This window comes from Paramormyrops kingsleyae, chromosome 11, assembly GCF_048594095.1.
Source record: "Paramormyrops kingsleyae isolate MSU_618 chromosome 11, PKINGS_0.4, whole genome shotgun sequence".
Classification (NCBI taxonomy): Eukaryota; Metazoa; Chordata; class Actinopteri; order Osteoglossiformes; family Mormyridae; genus Paramormyrops; species Paramormyrops kingsleyae.
This window is the reverse complement of record NC_132807.1, coordinates 6,802,435-6,824,347: the sequence shown is the minus strand read 5'-3', so window position 1 is coordinate 6,824,347 and position 21,913 is coordinate 6,802,435. Positions and strand designations below refer to the sequence as shown.

The following is a 21,913-nucleotide window of genomic DNA, read 5'->3' as shown; positions in this document are numbered from 1 at the left end:
AAACTGTGATTGTTAATAAATGCTGGATGGGGGAAAAAAAGAACACTGGACACGACATCAGGAATCAAATGTTAATTTTTTTCAGATGAGATAGCCTAAAAAAACTAAATAAAACAAACCAATAAAACATTGTGATATAAAATAAAACCTCTAACTGTGCCTGATTTTTAGCTGTACATTTACTAAAATTCTTTCGGCGGAGAAGCAGCACAGACGCCATGAGATCGGGTGAACGAGGATTTATTAGAAGGGAGACAAAACAGGAACATCGAAGAAACGCAAGACGGACGTCAATGACAGGACTAGGGGAACATACTTTGGCGCGGTCTTACATACATTGGACTAATGAAAACTGGAAACAGCTGATAAACACGGGGATTCCACAGGAGTTTAACGAGGGGGCGTGGCACACGGGAGGAGCGGATGAGCGGGGCATGACATACTGCACTTTTAATCAGATTTTTTAGGTTCTAAGCAATTTTTAAAAGCTTTTTTTATTTCCATTTTGCTTTTTTTGTCTTGGTTTAACTTTTTAAAATCTTGTTTTTATAAAGCACATTAAATAACCGCTGTGTATTATTAGGCCTATAATAAACTTGTCTTGCCTTGCCATAAGAAGACCGAGAAACGTTCTCCTCAAGACCACAAGAACAACTAAAAACTATATACTAGAAACTGACACTCATAAGATAACTCCATGAAAGGCTCTGTAAAACTAGAAATGTGTTTACTGTAAGACAACGTATGCTAACTGGCTAGTAGTTGCCTTAACACTGAAAAAAATCATTTTGCAGCCATACCCTTTTGTGCGCTTTCAATCGACAGTCTCAGAAATCAGCTACCACGCCTTGAATCTCTGACGTAATTTCCTGTTTTAATTACAAAACAAGCAGAAAATTGCGAAGCGCGCACGGATTTCAGAAACGAGCAGAAAACTAAGAAGCGCGCGAGAAACGGTGAATCAAGCGCGAGGCTGCGAGAAGCGAGCGCTCTTATCTGCGTTCCAAAGGCGCAGTGCGCGCTCGTAGTGTCTGTTTTGCTCGGTTTATCTATGCGTCTGCGCTCTCGTATATTTGGCAGTGATGAGCTGCTGTGTGGGTAGAGTTTCGCTGGTTGCCTGTAATAGTATTTGAATAATGGAACCTACCATAAAGTTCTCCTTTTTGGGAACATTTTGAAACTATATCCATAAGGTAAATATTTATAAATAAGTTACTGGAACCAGGTTTTCTACATTGTGTTGTTCTTCGGCGTTCATTTACAGTTATCCTCGTGTTAAAAGATACGGTGAACTTTATTAATCCCACGAAGGCAAATTCACGCGTTATATCAGTAGTTATACACAGGGTCAAACAATACACACACCATAAGAGCATAAGGGACATCAAATGACTCGTAAACCCTGAAGCTTTTAAGAACGCGCGTCCTAAATCATTTAGTCATTTTCAGCTGTCAATCAGAGCCAGCTGTTACCATCCACACCCAAAAGGTGCGTGTAGCCTCTATCCATCATAGTCCAGGACCAGGCAGTAGCTGTTTACAGGGTGTGGTCACATGACCCATCAATAACTGGAGGAGCTGGCATTGAAAAGGAGGGGCTAATTCAGTGATCTGGTCACATGTCCTGGATGACTCAGCCAATAAAGAAATAGGCTGCTAATCTGATCAGAATACACTGTATAGACAAAAGAATTGGGACTCTTAATCATTGAATTCAGGTGTTTCATTCAGACCCATGGCAACCGGTGTATAAAATCAAGCACCGAGCCATGCAGTCAGGTTTACAAACATTTGTGAAAGAATGGGTCATTCTGAAGAGCTCAGTGAAATCAAGCATGGTGCTGTCATAGGATGTCACCTTTGCAATAAGTCAGTTTGTGAAATTTCTTCCCTGCTAGATATTCCACAAGCAACTCTAGGTGGTATTATTGCAAAGTGGAACAGCAGAAGCTCAGCCACAAAGTGACAGACTACATAAAGCAAAAGAGCGGGATCGCTGAGTGTTGAGCCACATGGTGTGTAAAAGTCGCCAATGCTTTGTTGACTCAATAGCTGCAGAGTTCCAAACTCCCTCTGGCATTAACCCCGGCATGAAATCTGTGTCCCGCGGACTTCATGGAATGGGCTTCCGTGGCCGAGCAGCTGCATAAAAGCCTCTCAGTGTCAGATGGAGTGGTGTAAAGCATGCTGCCACTGGACTCTGGAGTACTGGAGATGTGTTAGGTGAAGTGACGAATCACGCTTCTCTGTCTAGCAGTCTCATGGACGAGTCTGAGTTTGGTGGATGCCAGGAGAACGTTACCTGCCTGCCTGCATTGTGCCAACTTGGTGGAGGAGGGATAATGATCTTAGGAGTTTTACTTACAAAAAATGTTCTGAAGGCAGAAGGCAAAATGATTGATTCAGAGACATAACCAATAAGATTTTGGAGGAGGTGGATTCAAACAACAAGAGGGGCGGGCCTAACCAATCAGATGTTTTGGTCTCACCTCCTCTAGTGTCATTCTTTGACAAGTGTATCCACTACTGATTTTTCCTTCTTAATTTATCAAAAATCTTTAAATGAAGTTACTTTGATGACCAATTAAAATAGTCTCTATCTTTGGAGACTATTTGCTGTATTTTCATTTCATAATATTCTCCCATGTTTTGTGATTGATAGTTGTTGAAATATGGAAACATGGATGGAAACATCCATCCAAAGAGAAACTAGAGTTGATTGCACTGATTGGATCAGTCCTCTAGGGTGAGTTGAGCTGTTTCTTTGAGTTGAGCTTGTTTATTTGATAGCTGGACAAAAGAAGCATTTTAATCGTTGCTCAAAAGTAAGAACAATGCTCGACACCCAATACAGGTTTGCAGGGCCACACAGAGAGTGTTGAAAGGCAGGTGTTTGCCCGGGGGGGGGTCCTCCTCGGTAAACTTGCAGTATTGTCGGAGATCAAAAAGGAGCCCTAAAAGGGGGGTACTTTCAACTGTTCAGACAAAAGGGGGCAGTACTCAGGTACCCCCTCCCAGCACATCCCCAGGATGGGAAAAGCAAGATGACCACAATGACCCATAGTTATTTGTGTTTTAGCTTGTACCGCAAAGTACACACGATAAGAAAGAGGTGCACTTTTCCCCTGTTATATGCCTACTCGAAATTATCATTTTGTGCCATCCATGCTCTCTTGCTGTCGGTAAATCCCATGGAATGCAGAATGCATCTGAACAATTCAATTCAAATTTATTTATGTAAAACATTTTCATAATATTAAATTGTCTCAAAGCACTTAAACTTGTTTCAAAATGTTTCTGTAATTACAAAAAAATTACAATTCATTATATAAAGCAAATTATATACTTGGATACAGTTATCGGGTCCCTTTGTACAATTATAGTTTAAGTAAACATTTCAGCTCTTTCCTGAAAGCAATTAAACAGTCTACGTTATCCATCCATCCATTTTCTGCAATCGCTTATCATATTCAGGGTCACAGGGGGTCCAGAGTCTATCCCAGAGGCTACGGGCACAAGGCAGGGAACAACCCAGGATGGGGCACCAACCCATCGCAGGGCACTCTCACACACCATTTACTCACACACACATATGGGCAATTTGGTAACTCCTATTAACCTCAGTGTATTTTTGGACTGTGGGGGAAATCCAGAGTAATCAGAGGAAACACCATGATGACACAAGAAGAACATAGCAACGTATGGAGCCATGGCAGAATCTCGAGCCCGGGTCCCAGAAATATAAGGCATATATCTAATATTTTTTTCTGTTGTCTGTTTCATACCTATTATTGTTGTGGTTACTGGGCTTGTTTGATTTTCCAAGGTTACTTTAAGAGTTTACATCCCTGAGTTGCAGTTCTAGTCAGGATTATAGTGATGTAAACATGATTTAAAAAGTAATTACATTTAAAACCCTCTATCATATTCTGTCCCACTTTGGACGCAATACCCGTTCATAGACAGTGCTACGTTATATTACTGTACAGCTTCAAAGCTTCATGCTCCCTGACAGGATCATCTTATTAATCTCCTCTGTCATTGGTATGTATGTCTTCTGGCTCTCATCCAGAATAAATAAAGGATCTGGGACCACAGCTGGACCGAAGCCCTCTTGCACCAGCTTCAGTTTCATCTGCTTGAATGTTCCGGTCAGCTCTAAGGAGCTCTGAAGTTAAAAACGGTCCATGTTAGAGACAACTATTGGCCTCTTTTAATTTGCAAAATTACAATTCTCACATGCAATGACAAGTGTTGTCCACTAGGCGGACTCCTTGTCATGTACTAAAAGTATATTTGCTACGTTACAATTTTTATGCAAGCAACTAGATTTTACATCCATTCTTCCAATTGCATATGTAGTACAGGAGCAGCATTTTCCAGTGCTCTTAAACAAGGCTATATGTAAACATTTACCTGAATTCTGATAAAGCGAGGCCTGGCGTAAGCTGGTAGGTAGGAAGCAACGTGGTTGAACATTGTACCACCATCAAATTGCTCTTCTTTTTTCAGTGTAACAGCAGCCATGCCAACCCTTCCCTCGTGACCTTTATAGATAGCAAGACAATTGACTAGGTCAGTGATTCCCAATCCAGTCCTCGGGGACGCACAGCGGTCCACGTTTTTACTCCCTCCAAGCTCCCTGCCAGACAGTCCACATTTTTGCTCCCTCCCAGTTCCCGATGAGCGAGAACTTGGACTGTCTGTTGGTCCCTGAGGACTAGATCATCTAACAACAGTTTCAAATTGTTATAATAATTATGAGAAAATGCTGTGTCTGTGTCTTAGGAACAGAACATTATTTTACCTTTGACTTCAACTCCATAAACGTTTGCTTCTTCAATGAAGTCCAACATTGTGAGAACATCAGAAACTTCTGTTGTGGCTACATTCTCCCCTTTCCATCTGTGAATTTATACAGATTACAGCTATTTAGGACGAATAATGACAGTGGGCAGACACTGTGTTGCAGTTTTTCCCCCATTAATTGTCCTAATAAAATTGTGATTTACTTAATTTGATAGTGTCAACTACCCACAGAAGTAATGTGCAAAAATACTGAAGTGTAGTTCTGTCGTTGTGAAATCAGGAAGTACCTATACGTATCTCCAACACGGTCCTGGAAGTAGATAAAGTTGTCATGGTCAGACCTCAGCAGGTCTCCGGTGTTGAAGTAGGCGTCTCCCTTTTGAAAGACATCGCGAAGCACCTTTTTCTCTGTCTGCTGGGCATTCCTCGCATATCCAGAGAAAGGGGCAAATCTGGTAATCCTGGACACTAAAAGTCCAGTTTCTCCTTTAAAGAAAAACAACATACATATTATGTAAACATTTTTAAAACTCCAAAAAAAAAACGTTGAGAAATACATATACAACCATGAGTGTATGTTTACAGTTAAAAATAACTCACCTACTGGGACTTCAACACACAGACCCCTGGAGTCTCTGACTGGCTCGTCTTTCTCTGTGTCATACTTAATCAGTGTATAGGAGTATAGTTTCTAAAGCACACACAAGAAGCCAGATTAAATGAGTGCTATGGAAGTGAATGGCATTTTATGTTCATTGTATTAAGTATTGTATGTGTGTGTCTATCATAGAAATATTTTGTGGAAAGTCTCAATTACGTTTATTATCTTGATTTCTACTTATATTCATATTTGAAGTTCTGAGTCTTACTTTGTGCAGAAAGTTGATCCTTCCGGCGGCACCAATCTTGCCTGTGTAGTTCACAAACCCAATATTCCCTTCTGTGGCGGCATAGAATTCTCTGACCGTAATGTTACCAAACCTGTCGAGGAACTCCTTCCACACATTGGCTCTGACGCCATTTCCAATGGCTAATCTCACTTTATGGTCTCTGTCATTGTCTCTCTGCGTGTGGGGAAAACATCGCATTCAGTAACTACAGAAAAAAGCTACAAAGATTATGTGCCACCATTTTTGCAATATTATAATGAATTTAACAAAAAAAGCTGGTGCACAATAACATCTTTTGGAACCAGGGCGTTTGGGAAACCTTGCGATCCGTCATGCGCTGCCGCACGTTTGGGTTTCCCCCTCCCTGTGCGTAGTGTTTCCATGTAAAGGCCACTGGCTATTCTGAGAGGGGCACACATCTACGGTGCTAAAAGCTACTTTCTTTGGCTGGGGAACGACACGCGTGACCAGCTGTGACCTGATCCCCTGTGATATGTGCAGATACTATTTCAATGGCCAAAGTGAGAGTGTTTAAGTTGCCCCTTACCCTTCCCTGCATGGCCACGTGACACTCATAAAATCTAGGGGAACGTTGAAATACACAATAAATCGGATAGTGAAAAAAGTTACCCCTCCTTCCCCTAAAAATGCCACTCTTTATAATATAATCTCTCTTTAAAAGTTGCGCCAAGTAGAATTCGACAGTCATGGTAAAACGTAATAAATCTATTTTTCTCTGCATAAAAATTTGAATGTGCTAAAGGAAAAAAGATTTAGTACGAAACACGAAAACAACGACGCATTAAATTCCAGGGTCTGTAGTTCAACATTAGGACCGTTTTGGTGGACACCAGTCCTAAAGAATGACAGCTTTGTGGAGGAGCGGCAGGTATCCGCGAACAACCAAATTTGGTGGACGCGAAAGTGAGCAGATGCTCGGAGAAAAGGCGCCGGACAGCTGCCTCGTAAGCGGGGGACGCCCCCCTGCGCAGCTGAAACATCCCCGGGCTAAGCGGGGACAAGACAGCGCAGCGGGCCTGAGGCCGTCAAGGAAAGCAGCTGTCAGAAGTTCCGAGAAAAACACCTGACACATTCAGTTCGCTATCCTCTATCAAATTTCTAACTGGACAGAGATATTTCCCCCTCTTAACTAGTTAATACAGTAGCTAATAAATCATAATTTGATTTCCAGTATGCATACTTCCATATGGCTGTAAATGGACATTTCTTTGTTATTTATAGAGTTTAAAATAGGTGGTATATGCAGTGTATGGTGCAAACATTGTTTTGATTCGTAAAATTGTTCACCGGCTTCCAGGCATTACGCATTAAATGTTAAACAGACGTACCTTTGGTGTGTTGCAGAGATAGCGCAATATCTCTCCGATGTATTGGATTACTGTCACGTTGTATTTTCTGCAATCATCCCAGAACTGGGAGGCTGAAAACTTACGTCGTAATACTATTGTTGTGCCTAAAAATTGCCAAAACATAGAAAGAAAACCTTTATCAGTTTTTACATTGTTACAGTTATTATTTGAAATGCCAGATATCAGCAGTGGAAGTAGAAATCAAATATTCCGATGTGTATTGTTTTCCATAATAATGAACAAACTAAAAAAATTATATAATTGATTTCTTAGGGCTACGTGGTTCCGTGTGTTTCAATTCAACTCCGCAGTCTATTAATAAATAACTATAATACAATCTTTACTGTCAGTAGTGATTAGGATCGAACTTTAACCCACTTAGATAAGTATTCAACAAAAAGGTAAAGGCTTCTGGTTTCTGGCTGACCCAAGCTCTAGTTCTGGAGATAATATGCAAAGACTTCATTCACTTGCATCCTCACGAAAAAATTGCATCTGAAATAAACTTGTTACTGTGCTACAGCAGACCTCTCAAGAGGTTCCATTAAACCTGGAGTTCGTCTCAGGAAGCACAGGGCACAAGGCAGGGGACACTGGCATGGATGACAGCCCATGGCAGTACACACACTATTTAGAGATACCAGTTTACTTAACTGTTTTATGGACCTAGAGGAAATCGATGTTAAGTTAGCGGTCGAGTTGGTGCCCGTGTGACCCTGTCCCAAGTGCCTTTTCCCCGTTTGGCCAGCAGTTTGTGCTGGGCTTCCTGTTTGCTGTTTTCCCTGCTTCTCCAGCCACCTTGTGGCTCTGTGGCTTGATGGTGCAGCTTAGAGGCAGACACCCCTCTGTCATGAGTTTGAGGCTGGCTTTTGTTTAATATATTGGTTTTATTTTTATCCCTTGGTGTCTGCTATTGTTTATCCATGTCTTTGCTTTGTTTCCCTGTTTACGGTTTACTCTGCCCATGCCTTGTTTTATTATGTTCTGTTTTGCTTGTGTTCATAGTCTTTCATATTGCTGTTAGCCCTCAGTGTTTATTAATGTTTCCCAGTCTCTAATGCTTGTTAATTGTAATATACCCCACCTGTTCCTTGTTGCCCTGAGTCCTAGTGATTGGTCAATTTGATTATGGTTCTCATCTGTCCTGTGTCATATCTTGTTAGTTGTGTATATAAGTGCCTGCTTTTGTTCTATTCCTCAGTGGGTCATTGTGGCTGCTTCCCAGTGTTAGCAGTGTCATTGTTAGTTGTTGTCATGATAGTTATCCCATGTCAGTTACTGCAGTTTTTCTGTGTTCCTCTCTGCCTTTAGTATTGCTGTTCCCAGTGTTGCTCCCTGACTTAGTTTCTGTTTTGCCTGTTTTGTTTTGACCCCTCACAGTCCATTTATTTTCTGTTTCTTCCTTTGCGTTCTGTTTTGTTAAATAAACCCCTTTTGTTGAGTTCTGCTACGTGGATCATCGCTCCTTCATCATGCCCCACCATAACAGAGAACATACAAACTCCATATACACTGAGCCAGGGGCAAGAATGAAGCCCACAGCCCTGGAGATATGAGGTCACTGTACTCATTACTGTGCCAAAACAGGGCTGGTGGCAGGTCAAATATGAAGGGAGGGCTACATGATACTCTGCAGGGGCTGTGGGGTGTTCACCCTTAAAAAGAAGCTCACTTCCTTCCTCTTTACAATAATCAAATCTGTGATTGGTTGACATTTGCCAAGCTTTGGGGTGTGCCAGGCTTGTAATTGGCTGAGCGAGGCCCATCCTGGCACCATTACAGAGCTAGACCTGTCATATCAACGAAATCACCTGTCAATCAGCCTTATATGGAAGAAACTGGACATTGGGGGCAGCATGGGGCACTGTGGGCTAAGCCTGTGTGCCTGTAATCAGAAGATAGCCAATTCTAACCCAGCCTCAGCACGTCTGCAGGTCCTTGAGCAAGGCCCTTAACCCCCAGCTCCCTGGGCACCACAACAGGTGGCTGCCCTTCACGGACAGCTTAGTCTACAAAGAGTTGGGGGAGGCATAAAGATAATTTCCCCACGGGGATCAATAAAGTATCAATTATTATTATTATTATTATTATTATTGATTAAATAATTATCCTTTAATAAGACTAATGCTAAAATGAGGAATATAAACAAGAGAGTGAAGATTACAGTCCAGGGTGACTGACATACATTTTGTTAGTCAGAATGAGGTGTAGTGCAGACCACAGTTAGAATTCAGGTAATGTATTTTTTATATAAAAGTATAATGTCTTGGATCCTTAGATATATCTACATGCTAATCCCACTTTTGAGCTTCAACGGCTAAATACAGGTGCTTGCCCAGTATTCCACCTTTTATGACAGAAAGTAAATTTTACCTATTTCTGTGGATCCAAGGAAGCCTATGATAAAGCCAGCAGCGTGATACAGAGGCAGATTGATGTAAACAACGTCCTTCGGAGTGACACCGTTGGTCGTCAGCACCGCCATGGCGATCAGAAGGCGATGCTGATTGACTACAGCTGCTTTCGGGAGGCCTGGAGTGAAGGTGCAGGGAGGCAGTGCTTTAAAGTTAAAGCTTCAGGACTGACTGACGCTGCACTGGAAAGCTGGAGTTTTCTGCATGTCTCACCCATATGCGGCTACAGTTAAAATGCTGCCAGTTCATGCCTAACAAAGCCGATACCCATGCATGCAAAATGTAAACATCACAGAAACACATGGTTTACATAAGGACACTGAATGAGGGTAGTTCTGAAATTTAACATAACTGAACATGATTAAATACCGAAACACACTGAAATTGAACTAACACAAAGTGCCATAAATGGTTCGAAGAATGTATATTGATGTTACAGGAAAGGAGTTGAACGTGCCTGTTGTTCCAGATGTGTAGATGTAAACAGCTGGGCTTTTTAATGTTATGTTCGACCTGGCTGATAGCGGAATGGGCTCATCCGACGCCGCCTCCACCTTGTCCAGCAAGGTCACCATACCCTGGGTGCTCTGCTCCTTTGCCATGACAAACACAGTGACATCCTGCTCCTGCAAGGCGGGGAGCACTTCCCGCACAGCATCTGTGAGGTCTGAAGAGTGGGGCAGGAATACGGAGGAGCGAAGAAGTTATGACTAAAGTTATGACATAAAACTAAGAGTCAGAGGTGGAAAGTACAAATCCAGACCAAGGTTTTGTTCCAACCAAACAGTATACTCTGAATACTCTGTGACTGTGACTCTTTATCCTCAACTGGTTGGTTGAAACATGGTCTGGATTTATACTTTCTGGTCCTGAACTTCCCATTTCCATGTGCAAACAAGGTCTACATGCATGTTCACTTAGAACAGGAGTGGCCAATCTTATCCGCAAAGGGCCGGTGTGTATGTGGGTTTTCGCTGCAACTCCCTAATTAGATTACTAATTAGAGGACTGATTGGCTGAAGAGTCCTCACACCTGGGTTTGAACAGCTGACCTACAGGTTATCCCAAAAACCTGCAAACACACCAGCCCTTTGCGGATAAGATTGCCCACCCCTGACTTAGAACATTGTGATCAGACAGAGACCAATGTACTTAACGGTGTATTTCGTTTAAACCCAGTTCAAGAAGGAGTATGATTCAAGAATGATCTGGAAAAGAAACACTGTACACTGGGCATTCTCATTAAACACACATACATACACATTTCATTTTGATTCAAGAGAAAAGTTTGGTTAGTGTTTCCCCAGGCTGAGCAATGCATTTGATATTCCTCCGTAACGTTGCTGAGGATTAAATAAATAGGTTACATACAGATGTACAGAAATAAACATTTCAAAGCAAATCACCCTAGTTAATTAAATGAAATTATTTTCACTTTTTACCTGCAGCTGCAATTAGGACTTTTGCCCCACAGCAGCCGAAACAGTGCAGGAGAGACTTTGACCTGACGTTGTGATTGAGCAGAGCCACTGAGCAGCCCAGCTTCTCCAGCGCGAGCCAGGTGAAAATAAACGCCGGCTCGTTTCCCATGTAAAGCGCCGCCGTGTCCCCCGCTTGCAACCTGCTGTGCCTTTTCAAAGCCTGGGCGACTTTGTTGGCTTTTGCGTCTGTCTCCCGGTATGAAAACGTTTCATTTTCAAAAATGATGAATGGTTTTTCGGGGTGCTTTGCCACTTGCTCGTAGAATTTGTCTAATACAAAAAATAATCTTTTCCCCATCGTGCGCCTAGCAAACTTGATCAAAGCTCTTATAATTTTTACCATATACAAGCAGTCCATCCAAAAGTAAGGAAAATACACATTTATAACCAGTGGTAATACAACCACGGTGGCAAGAAATGCCGAGAAAATGTACATTGTAATCAAAATCAGATGCACATGAATTTATTGCCGAACTATGTTTATCCACCAGTTGAATGAAGTCAGAAGAGCATTATTCTGAAGTATAGCGAGTACACCTAGCTTCCAAATAAGTGTGGACTTTGCTAAATCGGTAGTTTTTTTTCCAGCGTGAAGGCGGAGCATTGTGATCTTCAGTGATTTGCACTGTCATATTTCGAGTACTCTTGTGCTTACAAAGGCTGTGCCGACTTCCCGCAACCGTATTACATTTCTGTTAGCCAGTCGGCTTATTTAAAAATTGTAGCGGTGCATCAATATTTAGTAAAGTTATAAACAGTGATAGTGGGTATTGTAAACGCTTTGATTTAAAAGTCAGATTATAGGCCAACAGTTAAGTCATTTTAAGTATCTTATACACTTGTAACCCTATTATTTCGACTCTCACCAGTCTCAGAGGCTGTGGGTATAAAACGGGTTACAATGAAGTAAAGAGTATTGATAATGTTTTTGTAGTCTTCCTTGCAGAATAACCACAACGGCAGGACGGCCTTGACTCAGCTTTATTTTTTAGCTCTCTCCCTCAAGTGTTTTCCCCAAAACGGCACCCCCCAGAACACTAGCACATAGGAACCAAAATAATACAATATGGTAAAGCAGTGCATGAATAAAATAATTACTAGATATAACAAATGTGTCATTATAAAATAATATTACTGCAGTCCAATAATAAATAAATAATTACTGCCTAACATAAATTACCCTTCATACTCAAATAAGAATATCTTTGCCCCAATAAAGGTTACACACTGCCCGTCCAAAAAAAAAGTCGCTATTTGAATTTTTTGTTGGGCCGTCTTTAGCTTTGATTATGGCGCATATTTGTCATGGCATTGTTTCCACATGCTTATGCAACATCTCATCCTTTATTTTCATCCAGATTTGCATTCATTTCTCACCAAGATCCTGTACTGACAAGTGAGTTGAACCACTCCATAAAGCCTCCTTCATCACATCCCAGAGACCTTCAATGAGGTTAAGGTCAGAACTCTGTGGTGACCAGGTCACGCTTAAAAATGATTCCTCGTGCTCCCTGAACCACTCTTTCACAATTTGAACCCATTGAATCTTGGCATTCTTGTCCTGGAATATGCCTATGCCAACAGGGAAGAAAATGATGGATGGAGGTGTAACCTGGCAATTCAGTAGATTCAGGTATACTCAGCTGACTTCACTTTATTGCTGTCATATGGCGTAGAACACGGACCAGGGAAGCAGGCGAACAAAGGCAGGAACGGGGTTAAACGAAAGGGTTTAATGGGAAACCACGGCACTACACGAAAATACAACAATATAGCGCACGACACTGCAATGACAGAACTCGGGAAACAAACTCTGACGTGGACTTAAATACACCGTACTAATACAGACAATGAGAAACAGCTGTTAAACACAGGGAATCGACATGAGGTTAACGAGGGGGCGGGGGCGTGGCACAGGAGGATCAGCACGATCGGGGTGTGACAATTGCTGCATAACGTTGCAGGACTGTAATAATGATCTAGTCATTGGCTTTTAAGTATTTGCTGATATAAATTCAAATGGCGACTTTTTTTTTTGGACGGGCAGTGTAGTTATGCACTACCAAAACAGGTAATCTGATTTACTTAAAAATCTTATATTGAATGAATGTGAGCATTACAAGATGTCTTCTAATATCTAAAGAATACAATTTTCAAAACACTACATTGTAATTAACTATACCATGTTGATTAGTGCTATTTTGAAGATGAATAATATAGAAGGCACTTTAAATAAAAAATATAACACAAAAATCAAAGCAGACCTGTAGACATAAATACATTTCGTGGGGTGTAGATTTTTCTGTTCTGGCTGGGGGGGTCAAACCTGGAAATTCACTATGTGGCTGCATGGTCCGAGTTGTTTTGAAGTTGCACTATTGAGGAATGCTGTGGAATGCGGGGGGAGGGGGGATAGATTTGATCACCAGCAGCCTCACTTCAGCTAACCCAGTTAATGTCACACACCCAGTTCATGTAATGTAATCCATCTAGTTCTAACTGTAGAAACCTCTGAATTAGGGTTTTATAGGGTACATTTAACTGGGTATATTCAACAAGAGAAGTACGTGAGGAGAATGTAGTGAAGGCGAGCTTTGTTGTGTTTTCCTTCTGTTTAGTTGTGGAGTTTTGAGTCCATTTTGCGTTGGGGGTCTAATCATGTTTAGAATTTAGGGCAACCTGTTCGGTTAAGCCATGCTTCCCAGTGTCTCTGCTGTGTGTTGTGTTGTGGTACCTTAGATCTTAGACTTGTCATATTTGATGGGGAATGCTGTTAGGTGGTGCCATCTAGAGGGTCCAGTAGAGTTTTCCACGTCTTTCTTGATTATTTTTTGTTAGATTTCGGTTTCTGATTACACATTTCTGGTGGCATTAATTAAATAGGTGAATAGAATAAGATGTCAAAAACAGCTAAGTGGGTTATTCATGGCAAATAGTATGAGGTGTATTGAAGATTATGGACAGGCGGTGATTAGCCACCTATTGAAGGGACAGGCAGTTGGACCTGGCAATATGCAAGCCCAGGATGAGAAGAGTGGAAGAGTTCTCGTGCTCGACCACCTGCAGCTGCTGGTCCTGAATGTACCAGTTGGCACCAAAACTCAATGACAGGCTGAAGGCAATGTCCTGTAAGATGCTGGGAGCTGCTGCCTGACCTTGTGGGAGTGTTGTCCCCATTCTAGGGATTTCTTGGTCAAACCAAAGGCCTTATCTGCAGTTCAAAGAATACTCTGACATTTCACCTACTCAGGTTCTGGACAGCAGGTAAATTTTCTAAATTCACAATGAGAAATGCAAAGATGACAAGTAGCAAAGACCTTAATTACAATGTCAGCATTCTTGTTGATTAATACTACAGAAAACATGAATCCCAATACCATTATGGATGGCAATACACCAATGAACCACTAGGTCCAAGCATACTAAATATGATCTATTTATATTAATATTTTGGGCCCCATGGAAGGGATTTTGGGCCCCATGGAAGCATGCCATGTTGGATCTCCAGACCAGACCAATCCAATCACCCCCCCAACAACCTGTTTACCCACAACAGTGGATTTGCCTCATCAACAGCTTTTTTTCTTCTTCTTCCTGCATTGCCAAATGTAACATTTAATGTGTGGAACTATAGGATATCACGAATATCGCCTATGTCATCCGGTATACAGTGACATTTTGTGGGAGTTTTAGTACTATCAAAAATACTACTTAACGAAATCTGAAAGTTCCTCACCTGTATAACGAGTTTAAATGCTTTTTTTGAATAAATATTTGGGAAAATGTTTTTATATCTAAAGTGCAAAATTCTGGTTTAGTGGGGTTTTTCCCGTCGGCGTATCTGATTGGAACGGTACCATAGTCAAAAGAAATAAAAGCCATAACATATTTCTGCGATAGTTTCTTTTTTTTTTTTTTTTTATTCTGCAGGGGTAACTGGGCACAGTAATACCGTAACCTATTGCCTCAACCTTAAACAGAAACCGGAGATTAGAAGGTTGCAGCAGTATCAAGGTTATTTAAGAAATTATTTAACAATTTTCTTAAAATCATTTTGTCATGACACGGATTCTTGTTTTCCATTATTAAATCCGAGTTCTGCAATCGCGGATTTGCATGCATAAATCCCCTCAGTTATCCAGATTATAACGGTTATTTAACCACTTACATAAAAAGCTTTTCGTCACGTACAGCCCCTGATATCTTAAATGGCAAAGTAGGTTGAGCTGAAAGGTACGGTTTTTATATCACGTTCTGCCACGTCGCTTAGTCGGAGTTCTGCTAGGGGGCTGATATGCGTGACTTAAGGTTTTAAAAGCGGGCGATTCAAAGCCAGTTTTGGGCCACCAGAGGGCCTGGTCTACATCATTTTCGTTAAGATTGTGTTGAAATGCATGCATGTAACCAAGCGCAGGCAAGTACGACATAATTAAATCACCGCGATCACTCATAAAACTCACCTTGCCACCGCATTTTTATTCAGACATGTTTCCGATGGAGAAGAAAATTATAATTTCCCACATTCTCTGATTATTACAATATATTCTTGACGGGATGGCGTTAACGCATGGTTGCCCATTTTTGTTCAAATCCCTGTGTAAAACGTATGTGTAGGTCTATCGATAAGAATGTGGTGAACAAAGTCGTTAATGACAGAAAATCGTTAGACTAAGGACCCGTTAGCTACGCATTTAGTAGAGAATAAACGACTTTTGTTTGGTTAAACTTAGCACGCAGATTTGAAAATATTTAATCGATGGCCGCAGCTGCAGATTCCTGAAAATAACTTAGGCTATATAGCAATCCATTCTAAATGCACGGAATGAAAATTTAGTACGTTAAGGTATTTTTTCAATTAAAAAGCATATTTTATGCGCTGCACATAGGCTACGTTTTCGCACTAAATATCAATTTCTCCTTTTCGCTTTTATATAAACGCCATTTCAGTCAGCCCATCTTGTTGCGCCACTTTTCCCCCCTTTTCTTAGATCCAGGGCGGGGGGACTGATAAGAATGTGCTGCCGCAACGTATCGTCTTTCGTGGTGAATTTTTAAAAGTCACGTTGCTTCATGACTCTTAATAGCGACCAATAGGCTACCAAGTGTCGCTGAGGTATAAATGGGTCCCGCAGCACCCAATCTCAAATACGGTCTCCGAGGTACTAAATCTGAGCATCGCTAGTTGCCAGAATCCCCATTTTCTTTTAAGTATCGGGCTCGACGACAATGCTGCGAGTAAGGTGTCTGAGAGGAGGTAGCAGGGGGGCTGAGGCAGCTCATCTTATTGGAACTATGGTTAGTATAAATTCATAATTATTTTCAATCATAAATAACAAAATAAAATTCATGCATTCTCTAAAGATGGCCTGCTACTCATCGACTTTTGTGTTTAGTATGCAAACATTTTATAGCATTTAAACAGCGACATCACTGTCTTGTCGCATAAATTGTCAACCGATTAAAAATCTGAACATTTTAGAGACATTTTCTGCAGAGATTAACTCTCTTTCGATGGGAAAAAATCGAATCATTCCAAGCAATTTTTTTTTTTTAATTTTTGGTTTTCTGTTTAAATACACAAGTCATTTTCTTCAATAGTTTCTTGTACAACTATGAATGACAGAACAGCTGTCTTTGGCACCTGGCCTGCCTGAACGCCCTCGAAAACCTTGAAAGTTATCTACTGTACGGCTATAGATATCGAATTAATGTAGTACTTGGCTGAAAATCAACAGGGTTTACCGTCAAAGGCTTATGTTACCTCATTGAGACGGCAACAAAGGATTTAAACTCTTTAATATCTGATGAAATAAAAATTAATCGAATTAAACAGTATGTGTGCATCTTGACATTCTCATCGTATAACATTTTATCTGCGAAATCCTGCTTCACCGTACTTTTTTTTCTCAAGATTTATTGCCGATAAAAATAAATTGGGCAGATAAAGGCTCGACTTTCATGTAATAAGCCAATTAATCGGTTTAGGCTGCAGTGATCCGCTCCCTTGACGACGTGGCCCTAAACGCCCTCTAGGTTGGCCGAGCTGTGACTGGGTGGGTGCAGAGAGCATTCCGGAGCACCGCTAGCTCGGCCGCGGCGGTTCAGCCCGCAGCCGCCGACGAGGATACCGTGTCCGATTCCGATCGCCTCGAGTGTCCCGTCTGCGCCTACAACGAATGGGACCCGCTGGAGGAAGTCATCGTTGGAAGAGCCGAGAATGCTCGCGTGCCTCCATTCACTGTGGAGGTCAAGGTACGGTATGGAAATTAGAAAGTGCACTTTCGAAATGTATTATTTTTTACTTTTTTTTGCGAATTTTGTCTTCTAACTATATTTAACATACTACCGTTAACTTGAATTCTTACAGGCTAACACATATGAGAAGTACTGGCCCTTCTACCAAAAATATGGGGGACAGACATTTCCTGAGGAACACTCAAAGAAGGCTGTGGCCGAGATTGAGGAAATGTGCAATATTTTGCGCCTGGAGGGGGTTACCGTGAGGAGACCTGAACCGATCGACTGGTCTTTTCAGTACACAACCCCCGATTTCACATCTACAGGTGGGATTGGTCTGTCTGCTACCTATCCTCCAGGCTTTCTGATGTGCCATTTCTTATTAGTTTGTGTAAGTTATTAGGCTTAGGGCTAAAGTTTTGTCCTCAGCAGTTCCCTTTGTCCTTTGGAAGATATTATCTAACTTTAGCCCCCCTAAAAAATGCCCACCCCCAAATAAATGTGTGCTTATTTGTTTAAGTTATGCATAGTTTGCCATCCTCCCCCTCTAGTAAAGACTCTGCCCCCCTATCCATTAATCTCTAAGTATGCCCCCTGCTTTTTTCTTCTGAAGCTTCTCTCAGGGGTTGACTAAGGCACCATCCTGGAGGTTGGGCTGTGCTTTTTCCAGGAGAACTCAGACCATCTTGTCTTCCTCCAGGCATGTACGCTGCAATGCCCCGTGACATTCTTCTGGTCGTGGGGAATGAGATCATCGAAGCCCCGATGGCATGGAGGGCTCGCTTCTTCGAGTACAGGGCCTACCGCCCCCTCATTAAGGAATATTTTCAAAAAGGTGCTAAGTGGACCACGGCCCCAAAACCAACCATGGCTGATGAACTCTATGACCAGGTAAAAAAATGTCTTTGAAGCAGCTTATCAATCAAGGACAGGCAGGGGCGTGGAAATCCAAACTGCGATATCCTTATCCATACACTTTGCAAACAGAACCCAAATGGAGACATGTGAACAGGCACTGCTTATCAGAAAAAAGTGGCAAGTCAGCACTTTGTGGAATTGAGAAATGCAGGTCGATAACTTACCATAGGACATGTCAGTTCATTAAATCCTGATCTTTATAAGTATCTCACTCTGAAAGACGCAGGAAGATGTTTTGAGCTCAGGGTGTTGAAAGTCGGAACGATCAATAGACTTTACTGAAGTTATTTTGCATCGTTGACAGCAGCTACCAGCAAGATAACAAGCATGAAAACGTAGACTGGTGTTTTTGGTTTTTATGGTGCAGGTATGGGCAGACTGCTCTACAGCATTCTGAAACTGCATTACTATCAACAAACAGAGGGGGCGCTAAAGCACTTCAGCAACCCTATTTTAAGCATTTCTGTTAGTTCTGGCTCACTTGGTGCACCTTTAATTCTTGGTTGTGGTGTAAATATTACCTGTGAATTGTGTCTACAGGATTACCCCATCCGAACTGTGGAGGACAGACACAAACTCGCTGCTCAGGGAAAGTTTGTCACCACAGAACATGAACCCTGTTTCGACGCTGCCGACTTCATCCGTGCCGGGCGGGACATTTTCGTCCAGAGGAGTCAGGTGAGTTTCAAAGCCCAACACCAGCGGCAGTGTGGCAGGATTATTCAGCAGGAGATCAGAAGGGTTTGGGTGTTTTCAAGGGTGGGTCCAAGCAAATGCAGCCCAAAACTAAACAAAGACCTTGAAATACCAAGGCTGGTTTATCATTATGTGGGGCTGTTGTCACTCTGGAGGGCCATACGTAGGTAAAAATGTTACCTAATCCTTCCATGACACAACAGCAGACACTTTGTAGCTAAAATAAAACAGTAGCATGGAGATAGCTGAGTAATTTATTAAATTTATAAAGACAATTTGTAAATGCACAGGAGATATCTCAAGCATCACGCTCAGTGCTTCAAGATTTTTTTTTAAGGTGACAAACTTCATGGGGATAGAGTGGATGCAGAGACATCTGGCTCCCACCTACAAGGTGCATATCATCTCTTTCACGGACCCCAACCCCATGCATATCGATGCCACTTTTAACATCATCGGGCCAGGCCTGGTACTGTCCAACCCGGATAGGCCCTGCCACCAGGTGAGTGTCCTCTTTGTGTACTATACTAACTATGGTCATGGTAGCATTTATGTATCATATTTTTTTGTCAAGTTTATTTGGAAGCTGAGAATTTTTTTTTTATGAAGATTAATTTTAATTTTTAGGCCTGAGCACCAATATGTGGGATTATTGAAATAGACCTACTGTACATTAAACTTAAAATACATTGCTATTAATTTTGTCCTCCCTAAAATAAAGTAGGTAAACAATATACACACATGAACTTTTAGTTACTGACGTAAATTATCCATAGACTTTGTAGAATAATCGTAGAAACTGTGGGTGGTCACAAAAAAGAAATTCTTGCATTGCCCATCATTACATGTCGTATGCTGCCATCTGCTGGAATAATTCTGTAAATCACTGACATCACGCTTCTTCTTCTTCATTAATTGCCCGTTAACAGATAAAAATGTTTGAGAAGGCTGGTTGGAATGTGGTGAAACCTCCGACACCTTTGATTCCTGATGGTATGAGAAAACTAATCTGATACTGAAAGTCTCATTCTGTTTGCGTTTTCTTGTAAGGAGATGTTAAATTTGGCAGTTTTTGTAGTGTGATCAAATAATACTGATGAGTGAATGGAAAGAGATCAGCTTAACCCTGCTCACATGTTACCTGTCATCTTAGATCATCCCCTGTGGATGTCCTCGAAATGGCTGTCAATGAACGTCTTGATGTTGGATGAAAAGCGTGTAATGGTTGATGCCAATGAGACGTCCATTCAGAAGATGTTTGAGCGTCTTGGTGAGTTTATGCAGACATTTGTATTTGTACAGGCAGCAAGGGGATGTTTCAGTCCAGTCTTATGCTTTTGCGCTGCTGTTTAATGGAAATTTTTCAAAACGGAATGCAATGTATTTGGTCTCTGAGGGCATTTGGAGAAGGTACTGACTTAGTGGGCAACGATCTTAAAGACATAAAATATGGGCCAAAAAATAACATCGTTATTTTTCAACAGGTTTCCTTCAGTATTTCTGTAGTCTGTGAACTATACCTGAACACATATTTCATGTAGATCTGCCGGCTCTCCACCACCTTTTAGTGTCAGGAGAGCAGCGTTTAGCTCGGATCCCAGAACTTTCATGTTGATGAGTCTGATTGCATTCTCGCAGGCATCACACCCATCAAGGTGAGCATTCGGCATGCCAACTCCCTGGGAGGAGGCTTCCACTGCTGGACCGCCGATGTGCGCCGCAGAGGCACTCTGCAGTCCTACTTCAGCTACTAGTCCTGCCAGAAAAATGATCAGCTTTCACTGAGCTTTTGCGTGCCTACGTGCCGGAAAACAGCGAGCCACAATTTTTATCTCTGCATGATTTATCAGTGCTGTAAGCATTCGCGCAAAAAAGCTGTCCTTATCTTCCTTAAATCTCAGTTCAGTTCAGTTCATAACAACTAAAAGTGCAAAATGCATCTTATCTGATCAGCTGCTATTAAACACATTAATAATTGACCCCTTGTTCATCAGCCAGACAATTGATAAGTAGGCAGGGTGTTTTGATAAACTAGGAGGAGGAAGGATTCAGACATTTTAACCTACCTCCCACTGAATGTCACGTTTTCAAGACAGTCCCAAAAACTGGTGTTCATCATTTTCTTAAAGTTCTGTAAATGTTTAAAAATGACCAGATGTGTTAGTCTTAATTGTAGGTCATGATATAAAATTGACTTGTATACTCAGGTATTTTATAAAATGTGTATTTATTTTGTTTGTTTTTTCATTTATATTGGGTCATGCATTTCTTTGTCTCCCACCAATGAATATGTAATCATTTTCCTTCAGATCAATAATTATAGGGTCCATTTATATTATTTCAAGTCTACAGCATATACCTATTGCTTGGGTCACATCTACAACACCGAGTCTTTGGCCCGTTTGGACTGCTAAACTGTTTTCATAATATTTGCATGAAAAGAACATTTAATAAAACTATCAATTGACATGAGTTCTCATGGGCATACAATAAAGGATATATGGTATGTATCTTTGCTGAGAATCCATATTGCTGTTCTGAAATTGTAGTCCTACAATTCATATATATATATATATATATATATATATATATATATATATATATATACATAGATGGATGGATGGATGGATGGATAGATAGATGAAATAGGAGCCTAGACGATCTGTTTATGTGGAAAACCGATTGTAAACAATATTTCTTTTGTTTTTGCTGCTAAACTTTGCATGCAAATCTGTCCTTCAAATTTAAATAAAGATGCATTACATTATTGTTGGTCACAATGCTGAGCTTTTGACCGTAAGCTATATTTTTTGCGTTGCTAATTGTCTTTGCAGGTCTGGTGTGATGCAAGCGTATTTTTAATGTGTTACTTCATCACCTCAAGCAGTAGCGCTCCTGCTGTCCGTCAATCAAATGATATCCAAGTCATGAAATTAAATACTTATTATAATAAGCGTCTATCTCGTCGATCACCAATCGTTTGTTTGTCAGCCCAAATAAACGAGATTTGTTGTACAGGTGTTCGTTTCTTTCAGATCTTGCTTCACCTTAAGCTGAGGCATAGGATCTTACAGATCTCGCGTCTGGTTCAAGGCACA

At 41.2% G+C, this 21,913-nt stretch overlaps 2 protein-coding genes across 3 annotated transcripts; one reads left to right on the top strand and one right to left on the bottom strand.

The window, feature by feature from the left end:
• Positions 1 to 3,212: 3,212 nt before the first annotated feature.
• LOC111844932 (long-chain fatty acid transport protein 2-like) lies at positions 3,213 to 15,953 on the bottom strand. 2 transcript variants are annotated; one of them, XM_023813862.2, is made up of 10 exons: positions 15,425 to 15,953; positions 9,941 to 10,150; positions 9,443 to 9,601; positions 7,049 to 7,173; positions 5,679 to 5,873; positions 5,410 to 5,500; positions 5,097 to 5,295; positions 4,808 to 4,905; positions 4,417 to 4,547; positions 3,213 to 4,168 (listed from the first exon to the last, which is right to left on the bottom strand). In XM_023813862.2, exons 1-10 carry the CDS (start codon positions 15,435 to 15,437, stop codon positions 3,992 to 3,994), a joined length of 1,398 nt encoding a protein of 465 aa, XP_023669630.2. In that variant the 5' UTR covers positions 15,438 to 15,953; the 3' UTR covers positions 3,213 to 3,991. The 2 variants fall into 2 exon arrangements, with proteins under 2 accessions (XP_023669630.2, XP_023669629.2); XM_023813861.2 differs by lacking the exon at positions 15,425 to 15,953 and adding an exon at positions 10,926 to 11,852.
• Positions 15,954 to 16,101: 148 nt separating this feature from the next.
• On the top strand, positions 16,102 to 21,830 carry gatm (glycine amidinotransferase (L-arginine:glycine amidinotransferase)). Its single transcript, XM_023813876.2, has 9 exons — positions 16,102 to 16,259; positions 16,998 to 17,216; positions 17,332 to 17,527; positions 17,902 to 18,092; positions 18,660 to 18,797; positions 19,153 to 19,317; positions 19,745 to 19,808; positions 19,969 to 20,085; positions 20,454 to 21,830. The coding sequence occupies exons 1-9, from the start codon at positions 16,191 to 16,193 to the stop codon at positions 20,567 to 20,569; spliced, it is 1,275 nt and encodes a 424-aa protein (XP_023669644.1). The 5' UTR covers positions 16,102 to 16,190; the 3' UTR covers positions 20,570 to 21,830.
• The last annotated feature ends 83 nt before the right edge of the window (positions 21,831 to 21,913 follow it).